This window comes from Bos javanicus, chromosome 26, assembly GCF_032452875.1.
Source record: "Bos javanicus breed banteng chromosome 26, ARS-OSU_banteng_1.0, whole genome shotgun sequence".
Classification (NCBI taxonomy): Eukaryota; Metazoa; Chordata; class Mammalia; order Artiodactyla; family Bovidae; genus Bos; species Bos javanicus.
This window is the reverse complement of record NC_083893.1, coordinates 12,307,740-12,321,909: the sequence shown is the minus strand read 5'-3', so window position 1 is coordinate 12,321,909 and position 14,170 is coordinate 12,307,740. Positions and strand designations below refer to the sequence as shown.

Sequence of the window (14,170 nt, the reverse complement as noted above, 5' to 3'; positions counted from 1 at the left end):
GTCGGCCTCCCAGGAGAGGCAAGAATTGAGTACTGTTAATAACTATGGACTGGAGACCCTTTGGAGCCAAAAGGAAGACAGTCTTGAGTCTTTCTTGTTATGGGCTGTAAATACCACATAAGGAACGAGTGCATGTGATGCTGGAAACTTGTAAAGAGGAACTGCTCATGTCTGAAAGGCCTAAGACAGATGTATCTTTCAAGTTCTTATCGAGAAAATGACTGAAGAAAATGATGGGTCAGGAAGACCAGTGGAAAACTCCCCAGGAGAGAGCCATAGAAAATGTACACTTCAGAAGAGAGATATAATCAGAGAACTCAAAAAAGGAAAATATATCATGTATGCCCTCAGAAGGGTAAAAAGATTTTTATTCATGTGCATGAGATTACTCAAATAGATGATCAGATATACGAGTGCCTTGAACATGAGCAAAACTTTTGTGAAAACTTAGCTCTTATTATGTGTGAGAGAACCCACACTGGGGAGAAACCTTATAGATGTGATATGTGTGAGAAAACCTTTATCCAAAGCTCAGATCTTATTTCACATCAGAGGATCTACAGTTATGAGAAACCTTATAAATGTAGCAAATGTGAGAAGAGCTTTTGGCACCACTTAGCCCTTTCAGGACACCAGAGAATGCATGCAGGTAAAAAATTCTATACATGTGATATCTGTGGCAAGAATTTTGGTCAGAGCTCTGATCTGCTTGTCCACCAGCGAAGCCATACAGGCGAGAAACCGTATCTGTGTAGTGAGTGTGATAAATGCTTCAGCCGAAGTACAAACCTCATAAGGCATCGAAGAACTCACACGGGTGAGAAACCATTTAAGTGTCTGGAGTGTGAAAAAGCTTTTAGTGGGAAATCCAGTCTTATTAGCCACCAGAGAACTCACACTGGTGAAAGACCCTACAAATGTAATAAGTGTGAGAAAAGTTACCGACACCGGTCAGCCTTCATTGTTCATAAAAGAGTACATACTGGGGAGAAGCCCTATAAGTGTGGTGCCTGTGAGAAATGCTTTGGCCAGAAATCAGACCTTATTGTACACCAGAGAGTCCACACAGGTGAGAAGCCGTATAAATGCTTGGAATGTATGAGAAGTTTTACCCGGAGTGCCAACCTCATCAGGCACCAGGCAACTCACACTTACACTTTTAAATGCCTTGAATAGGAGAAGAGCTTCAGCTGTAGTTCAGACCTTATTGTGCATCAAAGAATTCACATGGAAGAGAAACCACATCAGTGGTCTGCATGTGACAGTGGCTTCCTCCTAGGCATGGACTTCGTTGCCCAACAGAAAATGAGAACTCAGACAGAGGAGTTGCATTATAAGTACAGTGTCTGTGATAAAAGCTTTCATCAGAGCTCAGCCCTTCTTCAACATCAGACAATCCACTTCGGTGAAAAACCATATATCTGTAATGTGGCTGAGAAAGGTCTTGAGCTCAGCCCTCCCCATGTATCAGAAGCCTCACAGATGTCTTGACCAGACAAGAAGTTGTTATACCATTAAAAAAAAAAAAAAAAAGATGTATTTACAATGTAAGAGAACTCATTTAAGATGGAGAACTCAAACTCAGACTTTCCTCAGAGCTCAGACTTTATTGGGGACCAGAAAATCTGCAGTTGTAGGAACTTGAGAAATGGTTTGACCAGAGAGCTGTCTTTACAGAACCGTATCAATCACTCCAGTGAGAAACCTTACAAATGCCCTGAGTTTTTGGAAAACCTCAGTCCAAGCTCATGTCTGATCACCCCCAAGAGGATTTATACAGGTGGGAAACTTACAAGTTCAGTGAATGTGAGAAAGCTATCTAGCAATGCTCACCTCTCCTCATTCCAAGAGAATTCAGATCAGAGGATGATATTTTTTTAATGCCCTGTGAAACAGTGCTTCAGACAGTATGCACGCCTCATTGGACGTCAGAAAGCCCCACTGGAAAGAAACCCCAACAGTTGTGAAAAAAGCCTCTTAACGTAACTGTGACTTTATTACCTATCAGAGAAGCCATACAGGTGAAAATTTGTGTATTTGCCTTGAATGTGGCAAAAGCATTAAGTGGAGAGCTTTCTTGGGTTTGCAACCCACACCACCTCCCCCCTGCCCCCGCCCCTCCGCCAAAAAAAAAAAATCTGATGAAGGACCTTATGAATTCTCAGAATGAGAAAAACTTCTGTCAATGATCAGTTCTTGTACACCAGGGGACTTGTATAAGTGAAAGACCCTATAAATAACCCTAAGTCTGGGGGGAAAAAAAATCCTTGCAGGAAATCTCTACCTTATTGGGCCCCAAAGAAACTACTCTGGAGAGCATTTTGTAGACCTCTAAAGAGGTCTAACTCGATTGTGTACATTTAATAGATATGAGAAGAACTGTTCTCATAGTTAGTTGACCCCTGTAGTAGAGATGACTTTTAATGGAGTCGACATGCAAACCGTTTTGTTTAGATTCCCAGAAACGTTTTCTGGGAAGAGCTAGAGCAGGTCAGAGTAGGCCTGATGGGTAACTCAGGTAAAGATGCTTTTCTTTTATCTGAACCACTGAATGATTGCTTTACTTTCAGTTTTTAAAATTTGGAACTCCAATAAAAGGAAGGACTGTAATTGAAAAAAAAAAAAAAGAAGTACTTCTTGAAATACTTATGCCTGGGCCCCGTGTTCTTGGGTTCTGATTCAACTCAGGTAGAGGCCTGAGTATTATTGATATGTACAGCCAGATTTGAGAAACCCTGATTTAGGATCAAAAGAGTCTTCAGAGTTTTCAGTGTTTTCAGAAATGGTTCCTCAAACTGAGGGAAATAATAAGATTTTCTCTTCTGCCACATAAATGTGGACTCTCAATGGAGAAGGCCCTAGACTCTGATTTTTATAGAAGCCTCCCTGATACTAATTCAGATAGTTCATGGACCATCCTTGGAAAAATACTCCAGAATGGAAAGAGAGTGTTTCCTTTCTATGTACTAATAGTTTATGATTCAGTTCAGTCAGTTCAGTCTCTCAGTCATGTACCACTCTTTGCAACCCCATGGACTGCAGCCAGGCTTCCCTGTACATCACCAACTCCCAGAGCCTACTCAAACTCATGCCAATTGAGTCAGTGATGCCATCCAACCATCTCATCCTCTCTCATCCCCTTCTCCTCCCACCTTCAGTCTTTCCCAGCATCAGGGTCTTTTCCAATGAGTCAGTTCTTCGCATCAGGTGGCCCAAGTATTGGAGTTTCAGCTTCAGCATGAGTCCTTCCAATGAATATTCGGGACTGATTTCCTTTAGGATGAACTGGTTGGATTTCCTTGCAGTCCAATGGACTCTCAAGAATCTTCTCCAATACCACAGTTCAAAAGCATCAATTCTTCAGCACTCAGATTTCTTTATAGTTGAACTCTCACATCCATACATGATGACTGGAAGAACCATAGCTTTGACTAGACAGACCTTTGTTGGTAAAGTAATGTCTCTGCTTTTAAATATGCTGTCTAGGTTTGTCATAGATTTTCTTCCAAGGAGCAAGCACCTTTTAATTTCATGGCTGCAGTCACTATCCTCAGTGATTTTGGAGCCCAAAAATACAAAGTCTGTCACGGTTTTCACTGTTTCCTCAGCTATTTGCTATGAAGTGATAGGACCGGATGCCATGATCTTAGTTTTCTGAATGTTGAGCTGTAAGCCAACTTTTTCACTCTCCTCTTTCACTTTCATCAAGAGGCTCTTAATTCTTCTTTGCTTTCTGTCATAAGGGTGATGTCATCTGCGTACCTGAGGTTATTGATATTTCTCCTGACAATCTTAATTCCAGCTTGTGCTTCATCCAGCCTGGCATTTCTCATGATGAACTCTGCATATAAGTTAAATAAGCAGGGTGACAATATACAGCCTTGACATACTCCTTTCCCAATTTGGAACCAGTCTGTTGTTCCATGTCCAGTTCTAATTGTTGCTTCTTGACCAGCATACAGATTTCTCAGGAGGCAAGTCAGGTGGTCTGGTATTCCCATCTCTTGAAAAAATTTCCACAGTTTATTGTGATCCACACAGTCAAAGGCTTTGGCATGTCAATAAAGCAAAAGTAGATGTTTTTCTGGAACTCTCACTTTTTCAGTGATCCAGCAGATATTGGCAATTTGATCTCTGGTTCCTCTGCCTTTTCCAAATCCATCTTGAACATGTGGAAGTTCTCGATTCACATACTGTTGAGGCCTGGGTTGGAGAATTTTGAGTATTGCTTTGCTAGTAATATAGTGTGTGAGATGAATGCATTTGTGCAGTAGTTTGTGCATTCTTTGCCATTGTCTTTCTTAGGGATTAGAATGAAAACTGACCTTTTCCAGTCCTTTGGCCCCTGCTGAGTTTTCCAGATTTGCTGTCATATTGAGTGCAGCACTTTGACAGCATCATCTTTTAGGATTTGAAATAGCTCAGCTGGAATTCCATCACCTGCACTAGCTTTGTTCGTAGTGATGCTTCCTAAGGCCCTCTTGAACTTCCAAGATGTCTGGCTCTGGTTGAGTGATCACACCATTGTGGTTATCTGGGTCATGGAGATCTTTTTTGTATAGTTCTGTGTATTCTTGCCACCTCTTCTTAATATCTTCTGCTTCTATTAGATCCATACCATTTCTGTCCATTATTGTGCTCATCTTTGCATGAAATGTTCCCTTGGTATCTCTAATTTTCTTGAAGAGATCTCTAGTATTTCCCATTCTATTGTTTTCCTCTATTTCTTTGCATTGATCTTATAAGGCTTTCTTATCTCTCCTTGCTCTTCTTTGGAACTCTGCATTCAAATGGGTATATCTTTCCTTTTCTCCTTTGCCTTTCACTTCTCTTCTTTCCTCAGCTATTTTTAAGGCTTCATAAGACAACAATTTGCCTTTTTGCATTTCTTTTTCTTGGGATGGTCTTGGTCACTGCCTCCTGTAGGATATCACAAACCTCTGTCCATAGTGCTTCAGGCACGCAGTCTGTTGGATCTAATTCCTTGAATCTATTTGTCATTTCCATTTTATAATCATATAATTGTTTATGATGAGCATGTTTCTTTTCAGCTTCATAAGAAGCCTATGAGGAAAACAGTATCATCCCATTTAACAGTTAAGGGAACTCTCATCAAGGAGATTAAGTAACTTGTGCAAGAACTCAGAGCTAAGAGTAAACAGCAAAGTCTGAAATCAGACATGGATGTTAAGTTGAAGTGCTAAGGACAAGGAAAACTTTAACCATGAATTCACTTTCTTATACTTTTTCATGCTTCCTGTTGGCACACTGGGCACATTGGCTGAGCCCCAAGGGTCATCAGCTTGTGACTCCGAGGACAGAGGAGGGGACCTGGCTGAGAAGCAGAAACAGAGCTATTGACATAGCCCCACCAAGGCAGGCAGAAGTTCTGGGGAAGTGCTGTGGTCAGAATGCTGGCCCAGGGCTGCAAATTCTGCGAAACTGTAAGCTTAGTCATCCTTGCATGTAAGAAAAAGCCAATAGTTTTAGAGAAAGTTAGAAAGCCTCACAGTTTTAGTTCTTGCTGTTTTTTCCTGCTGTCTCAACTGTCCATCCCAGTAAGGAAATATACCCTCTACCTGTAAAGAGCACCTGAAAGCTCCATAGTTACCAACTTGTGGCTATAAAAGCAACAGGGAGAAGGGTGGCATTGGCAGGGCTGTGAAGGATCATGATGGAGAAGGGAGGGAACTCACAGTAGTGATCTGGTCTTGGCTGCTTCTGGCTTCTGTTAGTCATTTTTTCTCTGTGCCTAATCAGAAGGGAGCATCTCCCCTGAATTATACACATGTTAGCTGAAAACAAATACAGCTCAGCTGTGGTTCAGGGTTCTCTGTATTCTGGACTTTATTCCACTGCTTGCTGGCTACTTTCATATGGACGCCTCAGAGTGGGTTAAACATGTTCATCTTCTAGCACGTTCTCAATATCAGAGACTCCTTCCATTTTCTCCTCAGTTATTCCAAGGGGAAACACAGCATCTCCCCTTCTCACCTTAGAGCTAATTTAGTGCCAAGTTCTAGGGCTGACACCTAGAACTTCTTATAGGTCCTTCTTGGGTCTGACCGCTTCTCCCTCTTCTCATTGTCACAGAACTCTATTACAGTCTGCCTGGACCACAGCAGGAGCCCTGCTTTCACTGCTTTTCCTGCATTCATGCGTGCCCCATGCTTCCATTCTGCCACTGTGTCAGACGAGCTAACTTTAATGTTACACATGTAGATTTCTATAAAACCGCTTTTAGGATAAAGATCAAAACCTCTGACTTGGCTGATCAGGCTTGGCCCTGCCCACTTCCCCAGCTGCCTCCTCCTTGCTTTCTCAGTCCCATTCACAATGATCTCCTTCGATCTCTTGCTTGTTTTATATTTGTTCCTCCTTTGGGGTCTCTGTACTTGTCTTCCTAATGCTGGTTCTCCATCTCCTTTGCCGTGGTAATACTTCCTCATCCTTTGAATCTCTACCTAAATACTATCTCCGTTGTGTCCTTTCCCGCCCTTCAAAACCAGCTTGCTTCCTCCAGCAGTGCACCCTGCCTTCCTGCCTACAACTTCCAACTGCTTATATGAACATGCAGGGCCAGGCAGGGGCTCAGCCTGTTGCATCAGCACTTTATCCCCATCATAACTCAAGTGATTAGCAGGAGGTACGCTATTTGTAAAGGAAGAAATAAAGGCATATTAAATGATGGGTGTGACAACACCCCCCCCCATTGTTACACAAACACATTTGCATTTTATCCATTTGGGCTACAGCCTTGAGAACTTCAGTTACTCAACTCACGTTTTGATATGAACACCTGACTAGAATGGAGAAGACCCTGATCAAAGACTGCTTCCTAAATACCCTCTGCTATTCTATCCCCTGTGATCCTATTAAGGATTTGATGAAGTGGGTAGAGCTGCTGTAACTGCCTGCAAAAGAGGGACCTGGAGGCCAGTGAGGTGGACTGATGGGTGCAAGGTCAGACCAAGGTGAGGCCTGAAAGGGGAGAGAGTCCTAATTAGGATTTCTTTCTGGCACAGGGGGTGATAATGTTAGTAATTTCAGGGCTTTGAATAAACTGATTTCGAGGTACCATAAAACCCTATTAGGTAGTATAATGATGATCTTTCCTTGACAGATAGGGAAGCTGAGGGGGTAAGTGACTCAGGGTCAGTGAGGTACAGAGAGAGTTGGGCTCTGTGCTGCCAGCTCTCTGCTCCTCTGTCTTGCCTACACTCAGAGAAGCTCCTGGCTTCCTAGGTACCATTTCCATCATGTGGAGGAAAAGGAAAAACTTCAACAAAAAATGTTTTTGTTTGCTATTCACGCCTTTAGTGATTCCCTGTTTCCTTTGTGCCACATCCTGTTTTTCGTGGGCCTCTTCATTCTTCATGGAAGACAGAAAGTTGGGTTGCTGCTGAAGGAATAGCCACAACAACAACAACAAACTCAAACCTTGCTGAACAGCGCCTCTGAAACTGTCTACATGCTTTTCCCATTGAGCACGTGATGGTCTTTTGTAAAGAAGATGCTCAGGTTGTCTCTTTTCCAGTTTTGAGTAAGAAAAACCGCCAATGATATGATGTGTGCTGGGTTGAAGGTATCTTAGTTGTTCAGGTAAGCTCATTGGTAAAGTGGAAAATGTTTTGAGTTTCAATTCAGACTTGGTGTTTAAGCCCTGCTTTGTCATTTAGTCGTGCGATAAATAGCAAGTCACTTAACCTCTCTGAACCCACGTCTCTTCATCTATAAAGTGAGATAATAGCTTTGTCTTGTGAACAGTCATTGTGAATTGTAAAGCATCTTTCTATATCATAAGGGGATTGTGGTGGTGTACTTCTTTTAGGAAAAGGAAAGAACATAAAATAGAGCATTTTCATTAATACTTTGAAGGAGAGTGCTAAAGAAACAGACTCTTCTCTCTAATTAGGCAGCTGGTGCCATTGAAAACATTAAGTAAGTTTTCTGGTGGCCAGTGTGTGATGGGACTCAAAGCAGGGAGAGGTGGAAAGAGGGAAAGAGGACAGAGTGAGCAATTTCTCTTCTTTAGGCTTTGAGTTGGACAGGCTGGAATGGCTAGAGTTGAGGCGACACATAAAGATGGTTACTGTTTCTCTTTTCTCAGTAATCCTTAGGGAGAGGAAATTGATTTTTTCTTATGTTTCAATTTAAGATTATTGACAGTGTCAGCCAGGAACACTGTTGAAGATATGTCAGGGCTCTCTGGGAAATGGGCCATGATGAACCTGCAAGCTCAGGAGGGCACGGTGGCCTCACTTAACACTAATTTGCCATTCCTTTCCTAGATCTAAGTTAGAACGATGCGAAAGATACCCAGAGTCAGGGATATTAAGAAATCTTAGCCTGGGGACTCTCACTGCCCTCCTGTGTTTACGTAGTATAAATCACCAGAGTTGAAAGATGGCGTTTTATGGTTAGGGGAAAAAGTTATAGCCACCTAACTAACAAAGCATACTCACCAGTTCATATTAGGTATTGTTGTTGCTAAGTTGTGTCCAACTCTTTGTGACCCCATGGACTGCAGCATGCCAAGCTTCCCTGTCCTTCACTATCTCCCAGAGTTTGCTTAAACTCAAGTCCATTGCATTGGTGATGCTATCTAACCATCTCATCCTTTGTCACCCCTTTCTCCTTCTGTCATCAATTTTTCTCCACATTGGGGTCTTTTCCCATGAGTCGGCTCTTTGCATCAGGTGGTCAAAGTATTGGATCTTCAGCATCAGTCCTTCCAATGGATACTCAGTGTTGATTTCCTTTAGGATTGACTGGTTTGATCTCCTTGCAGTCCAAGAGACTCTCAAGAGTCTTCTTTAGCACCACAATTCAAAAACATCACTTCTTCTACACTCAGCTTGTTTTATGTTCCAACTCTCACATCCATAATGACTACTGGAAAAATCACAGCTTTGAATATATGGACGTTTGTTGGCAAAGTGATATCTCAGCTTTTTAACACACTGTCTAGGTTTGTCGTAGCTTTTCTTCCAAGGTGCAAGTGTCTTCTACTTTCATGGCTGCAGTCACATTCGTAGTGATTTTGGAGCCCAAGAAAATACAATCTGTCATTGTTTCCACTTTATTTCCTTCTATTTGCCATGAAGTGGTGGGTCTGGATGCTATGCTCTTAGTTTTTTTAATGCTGAATTTTAAGCCAGTTTTTTCACTCTCCTCCGTCACCATCATCAAGAAGCTCTTTAGTTCCTCTTGGCTTTCTCCCATTAGGGTGGTCTCATCTGCATATCTAAGGTTGTTGATATTTCTCCCAGCAATCTTGATTCCAACTTGAGGTTCATCCAGCCCAGCATTTCGCATGATGTACTCTGCACATATGTTAAATAAGCAGGGTGACTATATATAGCCTTGTACTCCTTCTCCACTTTTGAACCTGTCCATTGTTCATGTTCCATTCTAACTGTTGCTTCTTGACCTGCATACAGATTTCCCAGGAGGCAGGTAAGATGGTCTGGTATTCCCATCTCTTTAAGAATTTTCCACAGTTTTTTTGTGTGATTCACACAGTCAAAGGCTTTAGCATAGTCAATGAAGTGGAAGTCGATGTTTTTCCTTTTGAACTGTCAGATGTGGAACAATGCCTGGCTCTGTGGTCCTCTTGATGACAGGTGCTGTCTGGGAACAGGCTGGACCCAGATGAGGGTCTTAAAGGACACAGAAATACCTGCCAGTGTATTCTCCTACGCGTTAGTACAGATTCATTTTCAGTTTACGCCATACATGGGTCCGTGAGACAGCCGCACTGGCAGCTGATGTTTGTCTGGCTGTTTCCATTCATCATCTGTACTATGGTTCTCTCATTGCTCCAGGTCTAAGGTGGAGGTTTGGGAGTTTGCTGCTTGTGAGACCAGATTCATGTTGATCAAACATTTGCTTAGCCTTTACTAATATTCTGAGCCCTCCCATGTATATTAGGTTATTAAACTTGTTTCATTCAATCTTGGTGGTGGTTTTAGTCACTAAGTTGTGTCTGACTCTTGAGACCCCATGGACTGTAGCTTGCCAGGCTCCTCTGTCCATGGGATTCTCCAGGCAAAAATCCTGGAGATTTCCTTCTCCAGAGGATCTTCCTGACCCAGGAATCGATCCCAGGTTTCCTTCATTGCAGGAAGATTCATGAAGTTCTGCAAGGTGCCTATTATGATTTTGTTTTTTCTGCTGAGAAAACTGAGGCTTAGAGGTGATTAGCAAATTGCCTAAGACCTGTAGGTGGTGACTAAGCCCCCATCAGCTAGTGTTCTCAAATGTGCCTAAGTATTTTCAAGTTAATTCCTGTGCACTCTCCTTAAGCCCCAACTGCCCAGTGAGTGACACTGACCTTGTCATCAGGATATTCTGTGCCATTCAACTTTGTGGAGCAGAAGATGGCAGAGGGGGCTCTCCATCCCTCCTGAGTTCCTTTCTCCAAGCTTGTTCACTGATCTTTTGACTATAAGGTGCTCTTGAGGTTGCCAACTCCCAAAGCCTCCAGTCTCCTGGCTCATTAAACATGCTGCTTTTGTGAGAAGTCACTTTCTATACATCTGTTGCCTTCTGGTTCCAGCATTGCACTGAGGATTGAACAGTGGACAAAAGCTAACAGCCATGCTCTCAGGAAGCTTTTTGAGTATAGGAGACAGCAAGGAAATACTGTCATATCAGAGCAGTAATAATCCCTCTAGGAAGCAAAGTAGGGCATGAGGGTTATGAATGATAGGGTACAGTGTTAGATGGAGAGAATAGAGGAGACCTCTCAAAAGAGGTAGCACTTGAGATGGAACTTCAATAATATGAGCAGAGTCTTATGGACACCTGGAAGGAAAATGTCAGAGGAAACAGAGAGTGCAAAGGCCTGGAGGTAGAAACAAGCTAGATGAACAAGAAGGCTGAATGACTGGAGCGGGTGAGGGAAGAGTGAAAGGAAACAAGATAAGATTGGTATCTGGGAGAAGTGGACACAACACTCAGATTGTGGTAAGGGGCTTTGGATTTTCAGTGTGATGGGAATCCCTGGAGGGTTTTTGAGCTAAAATGTGATACACCTTTTTAAAAGGCACAGACTGAGCGACTTCACGTTCACTTTTCACTTTCATGCATTGGAGAAGGAAATGGCAACCCACTCCAGTGTTCTTGCCTGGAGAATCCCAGGGATGGGGGAGCCTGGTGGGCTGCCGTCTATGGGGTCGCACAGAGTCGGACATGACTGAAGCGACTTAGCAGCAGCAGCAGCAGCAGCAGCAGCAGCATATTGGTAACAGACTGGTATGTGGGGGTGGGGGGGAACAGTAGAGTAGACAAGCCAATTAGGAGGCTGCTCTAGCAGACCTGGTTAGGCACATTGGTGGGACAGTGCTGTCAGAGTGGCTGAATTTAAAATCTATTTTGATGGTAGAGAAGTTGTATTACAAGATAGAGTGAAAGGAATGCTATAATAGAGATAGAATGTGCTCCGAGGGAACAGGAAGGTGAATGATTGATGCTAACTTTGGTCAAAAGACTATAAAATTCAGGGGTTGAGAGGGGAAGTGGCCAGGGATCTGAGCTTTAAAAGAAATCCTCCAATTCATGTTTGTGTCTGTTCATGGTCGGTTTCCTAAGATTTTCCCCTTGCCCTTTCTCCCTCTGTGACTATTGGCTTCTTTGTGTTTATTGCTCCATAAGTGAGAAATCCTCCTTCAGTCTAGAGGCAGGGGTGGAAGAAGCATGCTTTTCTCTCAATAGTTAAGACCATATGCCAAATTAGAATGGAGACCCAAGACTGTTTTTCCCTGTGGCCGTAATCATCAGATCTCAGAGTGAACCTTCATTGCTCAGTGACTCATCAAAGCCAGGACAGTGAGGGAGTTTGGAAGTCTTTGTAACAGGAAACTTGTGAAATCCCCTAACCCAGGGAGCTCGGGCTTGGGGCCTAGAGGTCCAGTAAACCTTGCTGTGTGGGCTGCCTGATAACTTTCCAACCTGCTTTTTGTTGTTCAGTCACTAAGTCATGTCTGACTCTTTGTGATCCCATGGACTGTAGCATGCCAGGCTTTCTGTCCTCCGTTATTTCCTGGAGTTTGCTCAAACTCATGTCCATGGAGTCAGTGATGCTATCTAACCATCTCATCCTCCACCACCTCCTTCTCCTTTTGCTTTCAATATTTCCCAGCATCAGGGTCTTTTCCAGTGAGGGCTCTTTGTATCAGGTGGCCAGAGATTTGGAACTTCAGCTTCAGCAACAGTCCTTCCAATGAATATTCAGGGTTGATTTCCTTTAGGACTGACTGTTTTGATTTCCTTGCAGCCCAAGGGACTCTCAAGAGTCTTCTCAAACACGACAATTTTAAAGCATCAATTCTTCAGCACTCACACTTCTTTATGGTCTAGCTCTCACATCCATACAAGACTACTGGAAAAACCATAGCTTTGAATATATGGAGCTTGGTCGCAAAGTGACATTTCTGCTTTTTATTATGCTGTCTAGGTTTATCATAGCTTTTCTTCCAAGGAGCAAATGTCTTTTAATTTCAGACCTGCTAGGGAAGAGCGTTTCCAGTCATTACTCCTCAGACTGAGGTAACTTCTGTGAGTGTTTGTTTCTGTCCTTCAGGGCTCTTTTTACCTGGCTCACCATTTTCTCAGGCTTGACTAAACATTCCTTTGTGATATAGATACAAACATCATCATGACAAAAGGCTTAAGATTCCAGATGCACTCAGTCTATCAGGGCCCTGATAGACTCTCATGCAGAGTTATTCTATTAACAAATCTGTTTCCAATGTCAATGCTTCATGCAGAGTATGAATATGTTCCTATATTGTCAAGTGTCATTAGCTGACATTGATAGGAGAGTATCCTATTTTGGGGAGGAATAAAAGCAGTCTGTCTGAATTTTCCTTGGAGCACTTGTCAACTATTAGCAAATTTATTGTAAGTTATAAATGTGTGTATCCTGAACTAGATTTTAAGCAGTTGGAGAACAGTGTGTCTTACTCATATTTTTTTTTTCTTCCAGGATTAGAATAGTCATAATCAGACCATGCTTCTTTTTTTTTGTAAAACAATCGGAAAACATTATGCTGAAATGTGTGCATCTATTAAAAAAAAAAAAAAAAGCAAATTTGCTGGTGCCATAATTTAACCTGTTTCATTGGGATAAACTAATATTCAATGCTGCTTGGTATAATTTCAAGTTTGAGCTTTTAATTATTTTTACTCCATTTGTAGAAACTGATGAGGAATTCTAAATAGCTCATGGCATTAAATGGCATTTATTGTTCCATAAATCTTGATACTCAAAAAGGAATGCTAAGTAGACTAGCAAAACTCTAAAACAATGAACAGATAAGCTCACTTCTTTCTCAAATATTTGGTACAGAAAACACATGGTCATACAAAAGCAAAGGGAAACTGACAGAAAGGAAAGCTCTCCTGCTTTGGGATCTATACGAATTGTGGATATTTTCAAACCAAAGATGGATTATTTAGAGACAGTGCTTTTTCATATCAAGTAACCCTCTTTATGAATAAAACATGGCAAAGCGTCAAACTGAATATTTGTCAAGTTGTTTAAATATTCTGTGCCTTAGCTCCTTTAGATAAGAAATGGAAAACATAGTTACAAAGTTATTGAAATATTCAACAAGATGTAACTGTAAAAGAATTTAGTACTGTGCCTGAATTCACAGTGAGCACTCGAACAGGACTATTATGATAGTATGGTAAGTGCTCAGTAACTTTATATTGCCTGAATGGAGTGTTTTTGGGAAGAGACGTCTGTTGGCGTAAGTGAAATCCCGTGACTGTCGCAGGGCAACAGGCAAGAGCTAGTGACCTTCATCCCAGGTCCATTCCTTTCCTAACAGGTCAGGGCTGGGGCTGTGGTTGGTGAAAAATGTCAAGGTTTTTTTGGGTGTGCCAAAAAAAAACCCAGGGCGCTAGTCTATGAAGGGTATTGCCAAATATCGAGGATCTCCTCCTCCAAGTATTGAGGTAGAAATTGCTGGGCAGTCAGTGTAGGACTGTGAGACCTCGGTCTTGTTTTCAATAAACATCTCACTCCATTAACCTTAAGCTAATACTGTTTGTCCCAAACTCCTGGAATGTGTCCTTGGACTGATAAATTATCAGCACTCAGATCCAAGGAAGTGTGGTAATTAACTTCTGTTCCATATGCCTGAGGGAAAAACAACTG

At 42.2% G+C, this 14,170-nt stretch overlaps 1 protein-coding gene across 1 annotated transcript; it reads left to right on the top strand.

Annotated features, from left to right (window-relative positions):
- The first annotated feature begins 223 nt into the window (after positions 1-223).
- Positions 224-1,516, top strand: LOC133239160 (zinc finger protein 322-like). Its single transcript, XM_061402771.1, is given in 1 exon segment — positions 224-1,516. A coding segment is annotated over 1 exon segment (1,209 nt). The 5' UTR covers positions 224-282; the 3' UTR covers positions 1,492-1,516.
- The last annotated feature ends 12,654 nt before the right edge of the window (positions 1,517-14,170 follow it).